This window comes from Helianthus annuus, chromosome 16 (genome assembly GCF_002127325.2).
Source record: "Helianthus annuus cultivar XRQ/B chromosome 16, HanXRQr2.0-SUNRISE, whole genome shotgun sequence".
NCBI lineage: Eukaryota > Viridiplantae > Streptophyta > Magnoliopsida > Asterales > Asteraceae > Helianthus > Helianthus annuus.
In genome coordinates this window covers 38,233,435-38,244,214 of record NC_035448.2, presented here as the reverse complement: position 1 = coordinate 38,244,214, position 10,780 = coordinate 38,233,435, and the positions used below count along the sequence as shown (strand labels likewise).

The 10,780-nt window shown below is 32.3% G+C and overlaps 1 protein-coding gene across 1 annotated transcript; it reads left to right on the top strand.

The window, feature by feature from the left end:
- Positions 1-3,769: 3,769 nt before the first annotated feature.
- Positions 3,770-7,445, top strand: LOC110916082 (patatin-like protein 2). The gene is made up of 7 exons (XM_022160834.2): positions 3,770-3,976; positions 4,258-4,439; positions 4,541-4,727; positions 5,013-5,177; positions 5,402-5,704; positions 6,806-6,978; positions 7,155-7,445. The coding sequence occupies exons 1-7, from the start codon at positions 3,839-3,841 to the stop codon at positions 7,339-7,341; spliced, it is 1,335 nt and encodes a 444-aa protein (XP_022016526.1). The 5' UTR covers positions 3,770-3,838; the 3' UTR covers positions 7,342-7,445.
- Positions 7,446-10,780: the final 3,335 nt, after the last annotated feature.

Genomic DNA, 10,780 nt, shown 5'->3' with positions numbered 1-10,780 from the left:
ATATTCTGGAAGTGATTAAGGGATATGCATATCCCAACATGATATCATTTAGTATTTTAAATCGATGCATCGTCTAAATGGTAATCAAATCCACAACCTGAAGCTTGTGTGACTGTAGCGCTTAGCTAATGTGATAGCAAGCATATTAATCCAGATTAGTATATTTATTTGGTAATAATGAATATGATTTCCAAGTTATTAACAATCATTGGAATAAGTGTTATTGTTGAGATGATCACCAAACGTCTACTATTGATTACAAAGCCAATGATTATGAGAGGAGCAAAAGTTCATTTAGGTACATGTAATTTTACATATAGTACCATTAATTCACACCAAGCCAATATGTTATAGTTCTCCCCATACAGTTGGTTTTTGGTCAGGAACCAAATATGTCTCATCAAAGATTTTAGTTTTGCGACATATATTGAAACCCATCCACCACACCACACAAAGATGAGACTTCTAAAAAATTTTGAGAATATGTTGGATATAAATAATCGTCTATGATTGAATACTTAAAGCCATTAGTGAGAAATTTGTTTGTGGCTCATTAGTTTTCACTTTAGTGAATGAATGTTCCCAACATTAGGGGGAGATAACAAGCAGTTAGAAAGTGAAAAGTGAAATGAATTATCATGTCATCTTGATCCTCATACTATAAACTATGACCTAGAAGTTTAAAGTATAATTCATTTACCAATATTAAAGAACAAATTACCAGACAAGTTCACTGACATAAATAAAGTGACTAAGTAAGTCACATAATCAACTGCTTATGCTCCAGTTATATTTGTGTCCCAAGAGGACAACCACACGTTTTGTAATGAGTCTATTGCACGCCTAAAGCGTGGTAGATTAGTTGATTCCAATAATAAAATTCCTCGAAAATTGGAGCAAGTAATTAAGATGGTTAAGTCGAGGTTATAGTAATAAAATCTCCTGAAGAGATAGTAGACATGATGGTTCAAGAAGAACCTCAGGTACCTGAAAATAAAGAGATTTCGATAAGTTGTATCATGTCTAAGATATGTATTGAATCGAAATAAAAATCGACGTCGTTAAACTTTTGTATATAATATAGCACTTGAAATTATGAAATTTGGCGAGGATCAAGATTTAAGATTTGCCTATGAATGAAAATACATAAATGATTGGCCAAAATGGAAAGATGCAAAGTATGGCAGATTTAAATTCTCTAATGAAATGGAAAGTTTTCGGACCAACAGTCCATACAACAGAATTTGTAAAGTATGTTGGATATTAATAGGGCTTTTATGCGAATCATGTGAAAATCAAATTAAATGAGATAAGGCAAATATGGTGCACAAGGATTTTTCGCAAAAAAAAAAAAAAAAAAACCCATGATTGATTATAATGAGACACATTCTCTAGTGGTGGATGTAATGACTTTCCAATATTTTATTAGTCTGGTAATATAAAGAGAGAATTGATATGCGTCTTATGAATGTTATGTATCACTTGATACTGAAAGTTTACATGAAAGTCCTGAAGGATTAAATTATGTAAGTCATGTAAAGTAAGTTCTCGAGAACAATATGATCATTTATACATATTCAAATTTGAATAGGTTATGATTATTTTACATGTTGGATATAACTGGAACCCCTGATGAGTTTCTAAAGCAATTAAGTGCTTGAAAGCTTAATTGAAACATCTTAACGATGTAATACTTGTGCACCAAGAAACATACATAGAAAACTTGTACCCAATGATTGTGATATCTCGATAAATAGTGTATACGTATGGTACAATATGGATTTTGGAGATAAAAGCAAGTGTTCATGTCAGTTTTGCATACGATATAGAAATCTATGTGTTAAATGAGAAAGCTTATGTAGCAAAACTCATAAAGAATAAACACACATGAATATTTGGATAAGATGGAATGAATTTCCTCATGGATTGATAATGCCAAAAGCATTAATATCAAAACCTCAAGAACGAACTATATGAAGTAGACAAAATACGTATGGACTAAGATAGTCGAATCAAATGTGGTATAATCAACTAACTAGTGAGCTCAGAAACGAGAAATACATATGGTGAAGTTGGTCCATTTGTTTTCTTTAAAAGAACAATATGAGGTTTACAAGTATTATAATATATGTTGACGACGTCATTGAATCTCTCGAAGAGAAAAAAAAAGAGCTCAAATATTAAAGCAAGAATTTGCAAATGAATTATGGTATTGCAAATTTATGGCTCAATATATTGAACGTATATTTATATTATTATCCATCAATTATAATACATCTAGAAAATGGTGGACGTTTTCATATGGACAAAGCTTATGGTGTAAGTACATTTAATGATGTCCAAATATTTGATACAGAAAAATGATTTTTATCATCTTCTATCAAAGAAGCAAAAATCCTTGGTCTTGAAGTACTATAGTTCCATACAAATTGTATTAATATATCTTGCTAGTTATACACGAACATATATCATTATATTCATTGGTAATATATAACTCGTGTACAGTGAGGAGTTAGTGTAATGGGTAAAATATATATTTTCTATACCCTTATGTTACGAAAGATATAGGTTCATATTTTACTAACCCATCAACAAGTTTGGTTAGTTTTGTAAATGCAGGGAATGTAACAAAACAAAGTTGGGGATCTTATGATATTTATTTATAAGAACAAACACTGGAAGACTCATATGAAGATTATATACAAAAGCTTTGAGTAACTTTTGAGGAAGATGGACACACGTCATTCAAAGGATACATATTAAAATGAGGGGGAGCTTTATTCAAGTTGCACTTTTTTTCCCTTAACTAAGTTTTGTCCCATTGGGTTTTCTTAGTAAGGTTTTTAATGAGGCAACATACCTGATCCAGAAGTATCAGGGGGAGATAATGCGCATTACACGCTGCACTCTTTTTCCCTTAGCTATGGTTTTGTCCCACTGGGTTTTCCTAGCAAGGTTTTTAACGAGGCAGCATCAAGCGTATTATGTTGATAACCAAGGGAGAGTGTTATAAATATATTTATTATTAATGTGGTTATCAACACCTAAAATAGATTAGGCTTGTTCCACAAGTTTTCCTCAATTATATATAGTCTTTTGTATATCTTGTAATAGACACCTCAATCAATGAAATATTAGATCCCTTCTCCCTATTATTTTCTTCTTCTTCTACTCTTATTATTTGCTTTTAGGATAGTTTTGCAACACAAAATAATAAATACACTACGATCAAACCAATAAATACTATAAGCTATCTTTTTTTAACAACAAACTAAGCTACTTCTAAACTTCTATTAATCACCTATATCTTTATCATTTAAACCCTAAACCTCTAGAGTAAAAACAAAACACCATATCACTTGATGATTTTATGATATATTTAATCTAGAATATAAAAAAAACATCATATCACTTGATGATTTTATGATATATTTAAGATTTTATAAAACGGTTAATTTGCAAACTTTTCTAGTAATACACTAATACATAAAAGCAAGGAAATAGAAACACACACTTTTAACGCGATTGTCTAAACGGTATCATTTTTTACCTGAATGGTTTTCAACTGCATGACATCAAGTGTAACAGATGCATTTATGTTGTGGTATTCATTTTTTGACCCGAAAGTTGTTCTTTTATATGACCAAACCGACTTTTTTGACACTTATACGAGAACAAAATCCGAACCCGGCTAATGACCCATATGGGTCTTCTTGAACACTATAAATACTCAAAACTCATTCCTTTCGACCACATCAAAACTAAACGTGTTCCAAACTTAGTTTACTCACATAAACTATATAAGGAACCTTGTAACTTTGAACATATATTATCGATCATGCCTTTTGAATCACCAAGATTGCCTTTACAACGACCTACATATGGAAACTTGATCACGATCTTAAGCATCGATGGAGGTGGAGTACGAGGAATCATTCCAAGCGTTATCCTCAACTTCTTAGAAACCGAACTTCAGGTAAACCAAACTGGTACTTTTTACGTAGTTCGCTACCCTTGTGAGCAAACTCGGCAAGCAAACTCTTCAGAACTTTCACCAAACTCAACTGGCTTTTCAACATACTCTATGGAGTTTGTTTTCCAGCACCCGAACTTGTCGAGTTTGCTAAATGGGTAGCGAATTGCCTAGAATTACAAGAAGTTAAAAAAAAAAACACCTAGGAATACAAGTTTTGTTGATATAACGTGTTTTTACACACACAACATACCATTTTATAAACAAATTAACTGCAATTGCAGAAACTAGATGGAGAGAATGCAAGGCTTGCAGATTATTTTGATGTAATTTCTGGGACAAGCACTGGCGGCTTAGTGACAACGATGTTAACCACCCCTAACGAAGAGAACCGTCCCTTGTTTAAAGCTAAGGATATAACAAACTTTTATCTTGAACATTGTCCGAAGATCTTCCCACATGATGAGTACGTACACGTTAATTATAGCATCGTAAATTACATGTTCTTTGAGATTGCTAAATGTGTTTCCTCTTGGATATTCATTTTTTTGGTGGTAAAACATGTAGTAATCCATTTGGTCATGCTGAAAGAGTGATCAAAGCTCTATCTGGACCAAAGTACGATGGTGTTTATCTACATGAGCTTGTTCAAGAACTACTAGGAAACAGACAACTCCATGAAACATTAACTAATGTCGTGATTCCAACGTTCGATATCAAACGCTTGCAGCCTACCATCTTCTCAAGCTATCAGGTTATACAAAAATCCTGGTTATCTTTAGTTTGTGTCTTCTAGAAAAAATTTCAAAAATGATAGTTTTTCTTGATCAAGCATGATTCACCATTTTAGAGTAAAGAGGTGCAACCGAATTACAAGATAGTGAAAGAACGACAAAACATAAATAAGTAATAACTATCATAATATTCAAACTAGACAAAATAATGACTAACAAAGAAAATAAAAAATAAACCAAATAAAATTATCTATAAGACTAATAGATATTAAACTCGGCCAAAAAAAGCTAAATTGATGTTTCAGCTGAAGAAAAACCCGAGTCTTGATGCATTGTTATCGGACATATGCATTGGGACATCAGCTGCACCAACTTATCTTCCTGCCCATACTTTTGCAACCGTCGATTCAGAAGGAAATCTACTTGGGGAATTCAATCTTATTGATGGCGGGGTGTCTGCGAATAATCCGGTATGTATATGTTGGATGGATTTTCCCATCAACAAATAGTCATTTTATCATATTATAGAATTTATTGTAATTAACTCAACCATAACTAGATGAGACTATTTGATTATGTTTTCTTTGTAATTATCCTCATTATATAATTGATTAATAATACATAATAACTTATACATGTTCTCATTATTCTATAAGTTTGCATTAAGCAATTGTTATCCATATTCATTTTGTAGACTTTGGTCGCCATAAGCGAAGTGACACAAGAGATAACCGGAGGTAGCATCGATTTCTTTCCTATTAAACCAACCGAATATGGGCGATTTCTAGTACTATCCTTAGGGACAGGCTCACCGAAATTTGAAGAGAAGTATGACGCTAGCAAATCGTCTAGTTGGGGAGTTTTGGGGTGGTTGAAAAGTAGTGGCTCAACTCCATTAATAGATGTATTTACTCAGTCAAGTAGTGATATGGTTGATTATCATCTCTCTGCTCTCTTCCAAGCCCTTCATTCAGGAGAGAATTACCTTCGTGTTCAGGTATAATTAAATTAACAAACCATTAATTTATATATATATATATATATATATATATATATATATATATATATATATATATATATAGAAAGTATAATGTACTTCAGGGCTTAACCTACATTAACATACATGACAAAAAATATAACGTGCGTTATTATCATAGAACGTGCGTGATTATAGTCCCATGCGTGATTATGTGGTCCCATGCGTGATTATGTGGTCCCACGCGTGATTATGTGGTCCCATGCGTGATTATACCCCTGATCCAACGGTTACCATTGTCTCCTACGTGATGTATGATAAGGCTTTTTGTATGTTAACTTTTCTCTCTATATATATATAGGGGAATGCTAGACAGAAAACCCTTAAATTTTTAGAAAACTATGGAAACTCAAATCTCCCCCCATTTTTACCCAACCTCCTGACATTTTTTTTTGAAAAAAATAACACATGTAATATACATGTTTTAAAGTGTTTTGGGCCAAAAAAACAAAAAAGCGCCGAAGGGATTTAAAAAAAAAAAATAAACAAATTTCAGCAATGTCCAGTTGCCTAACATGTGTTAGGCACAAAAGACAGAAATTGCTGATTTTTTTTTTAAATCATCCCTTCGGCGCTTTTTTGATTTTTTTCGCCCAAAACTCTTAAAAACTTGTATATTACATGTGTTATTTTTTTCAAAAAAAAAAAAAAAAATGTCGGGAGGTTGGGTTTTCTAGGGTTTTATATATATATAGGGTTTTCTATATAGCCCTACCCTATATATATATATATATATATATATATATATATATAAATTAATTTTACTTTTTATCTCTTATCTAATATTTCTAAAAACATTTATGAAATACCAATTCTGATTTAAATACTAATTTCTACTTTATTGTTACATCATATTTGTTGTTTTATAACCAACCTGTTGTAGCCTAAACAATTTCGCCCTATACTAAAAGTTTATGGATCCGCCACTGACTATGAGAATACTTAGTCACGTCAATTTTCGCCCCCATACTAAACGTTTTTAGATCTGCCACTGACTTTGAGAATAATTAGTCACATGAAAAATAAAAATATGTGCGTATTTCATACGTTGAAATGGTTTAGGATGATACTTTGAGTGGAGATGTGGCTTCAATGGATCTTACAACGCGAAAGAATTTGGAAGATCTCGTGCAAGTTGGTGAAGAACTTTTGAAAAAACCAGTGTCGAAGGTGAATTTGGGGACCGGCTTAAACGAACCTTATCATTGCACTACCAATGAAGAAGCTCTTATAAGGTATTCATACGTTGAATAATGAAAATCAAAATAATTACAAAAGAAATCTAATCTAAATCTTAACTCCTAAGTATGATATAAACTGCAATATTTTTTCTACATAACAAATATATTCGATAATGGTTATGATAATTATAATACTACATTTGATTTTTTTTACATGGGTGTTAATTTAGGTTTGCGAAAATACTAGCAAAGGAAAAGAACACTAGAGAACTTAGATCCCCGGGTGTTAACGGGCAAAAGATGCAAAATGGATCGACGGCAGACAATGGTGCAAATTCAAAGGCAAAACCAGAGCTTTCGAATGCGATCAGTCACTCTCTTCCAGACTTGCATCAACTCAAATTGTCAAGAAACTAGCTTGATGTATGCTTTAGTTGTGTATTCTTAGTTATTTCTTATGAATAAATTCCAAGAATGTAATTGATAATCTCCATCGTTTTTATTAATAAGCCAAGACAAATTTGAATTTATGCATTTGACGTAGAGAATGGATCTTTCTTAATTAAAATAACTTATTTATTTGTTGAAGTAGTAGTGTAGTACTAGTTACTAAAACAAGCTGCAAGAAACTAAAAACAAATATTACATAAACTTAAAGAATTTAAACCAGAATCTTAACAGTGTCTTTAGGCATTGTCTTTGACTACAAGAGATGAACAACCTAAAGCGTTAGCAATGGCTGAGAATTCGTGTTTGACACTTTAACACATATCCCTTTAAATTAGATTCCGTGCCTCCCATAGGACAACAATCGAAGCAATTGTTGTACTGTCAAAGATGAGCTCGTTAGTCCGAGCTAGCACCAGATTTTTTGGTGTTTTATTGTCAGCGGAAGGGAAGAAGATAGCGAGTATAATGGAAGAATTTAGAAATTATCTCTCTAACTTCTAAATATAAATTTGTGTAGCTCGTATCTCATATTAGAATAGGTTATATAAGTTAGATTTCTTTTCTATAGTTTAGATATAACATATCTATACTATATTATAATGCATGAGGGAGGGGTATTTTAAGATACCCAAAAAATAAGAACTTTTCTCACCCTTTATTTATAGAAAGACCCCTAAAATGAGGGTAGTTTGGTCTTTTAAACACTATTTATTTTTTAGCACCTAAGCTTATTACACTTAAATCCTTGACTTTTAACAAAATTATAGATATTTAGTTACACTTTTAACCCTCCACAACAAACTTATAATTTTTTTACGTATTCTTGACATGTCTTATAAACTATAATATTTAAAAAAAAATCCAAAAATAACATTATGACCTACACATTTTTGTCGACGTTTCGGTAGTTGTCTTGTTCAATATCGACGCACGGATTAAAAGGTACAAGTGAATGATGCATCAGTGTATAACTAGTGTATGGTTTTGATGTAAATTTTATGTTTTAACAATTATAGTTACGTAGTCGTCTCTGTTTTTTTCTATTCAAGGGGCGTTTGGATTTGGATTTTGACACTTATGAATTGATAATTTTTTAATGTTTTGAAACACAAAATTTGGGGATGTTTTGGATTTGGATTTTCAACTCTTGTTCTGCTGTTTATAACGCAATGCCCAAAGTAAATAAGGATGAAGTCTGGCTTACGCAGGTATTTTTAAATTATCAACTGATTTTTTATGTTGATGTTTTGTATAATGATTTAAATTAATAGAAAAACAATAAACCTCAGTTTCTTGGAGGTTATCAACATGGATTGTGTGCTGGTTAATTCTAATAGGGATGCATCAATAAGCACATCTGATAGGGCCATGTTTCTGATTGGTGCCATAAACCCATCTCACAGGTATTGTATTTTTGGTCAAATTTGTTGACCAACATTGTTATATGTCAAATTCACGAACCACTAATTTTACATTAGGTATGTTGGTAACAAATGGCTTTAATTTTTATGCAAACATTGTTACTAATTTTGACCCGTTTACTTATGAATGGCTCTATTAATTAGTACGTGCTTTATCTTAAACGGGTCAAAAAATCCTAAATTGGAACATACCATTCTTTACAATTTACTCAATCTATGAAATTGTTTTAATGAATATGTTTGAAATATTATTGTAAAAAGTGTTTAGATGTTGTAATTAAGTAGCTTTTGTAAACCGTATTTGACATGTTAGTATCTAAAAAATGAACTAAAATGTGTTGGGTTAACGTACCCGGACCCACCTGCTTTCAACTGCACTTAAAATAACCAGTATAAACCCAAACCAGTTGTGATCCAACACACAATTCTTCTTTGCTACAAGCAATCAAGACAAGACTTGTAGAGTATGAAAGTTAAGTAATTAATCTTTCAAAGCTCGTCTTGGTTCATAAAGGCAACTTGGGTGCGGTTCGATCAGTTCCCTTGTCATCAGACGAACAGTTTTGGTGGATACACTTCAGATAATGTGACAAAATTAATGCTTTATTTGTTTTGTTCTCACGCGCCTCAAATATTGTTATAACCGGTTCGGGTCGGATTTATCATGTTTTGCTCACTATACCTTTTTGTACATTTGAGTCTTGTTTTGTGAACAATTCGGGTCAAGATCAATCGGGAAATTTGGCATGATACATAAATCTCACATTTTTATCCTTGATAGCCTATTTCAATTGCATAGAAAATGACAAAAACAAGGCACAAAGTCATCTTTATTTACTTATGTATGGAAAGTACAGTGACTAAAACATATTTGATCTCCCATTTAAATTCATTTTATTATTTAATATGTTTGAGATAAAAACATAACCAAATCAACTTGTTCATAACTAAACTAAACTGGTCGAAACCACCACGTCCAAATTATTATGCTAATTGGTCTCTTCTTTGGGTTTCAGATTGTTGGACATAAGGACCTTCTAGAGGGTGATTCTTACTTAAAACAAAGAATTAGATTGCAAGATTCGTACATCACAACCTTAAATATATTTCAAGCTTATACCCTAAAGCGGATGTGTGACCCAAACCATCATGTGACAATAAGGCCACATATTTCATAAAGAATACACCGAGTCAAGCAAACCGGCGAATGAGCTTATCCACCATAACCCGACCAGTGGCTGTTTGGAGTCGAATGAACGGATTTAGGGAATTAGGTTAACTCGAATGATAGGGAATCTTTTTGTTTTGTTTAAAATTTAGTAGTGTGATATGGAATTGGTTGAATCGTTATTACCAATGATATTGTGTTAGAAGTGATGCAGGTTGCCGATTTGAAGAAAACTATAGAAACATTGCAAGGATATGATGTTTATTCAGCTTGATTTTGTTTTGGGGTTTCATCTTTTTATGAAATTTTGAACGTCACACTTCAGATCTGCATATTTTCTAACAATCTTTAGCTTTTGTTCTGTGGTTTATCTTAGTATGGAAGTTGCTAAATCTAAGACTGATTCACCGTCTTCCCTTTAGAACATGAGAGGCTCAGTTGAAGGATCCGCGGCCTACTATTTTGATGCCAACAGTAGATCGCTTGTCACCGAAGACCAACACCCTTGCTGAAGCACGTTGGGCCAATTATATTGATTTATGTTGAGTGTTAATCTTTAATATTGTTATATTTCAATGGTAACAGAATCATTTTCATTCTTCTTATTTTTGCATATGTTTTTTCTTTTAAATTTGCTTGAATTGAATATATAATCTAATTGACAGATATACCCCTCACAGTATATAATTGGATTCATGATCAAACCAGCATTAAACAACCTAGACTAACTATACATGAGCAAAATAGTGTGGGGAAGTGTAAATTAGAAGTTTAGAACCCTTTAAATTACTACATTCGAGCTAAGCGAGCAAGCCAC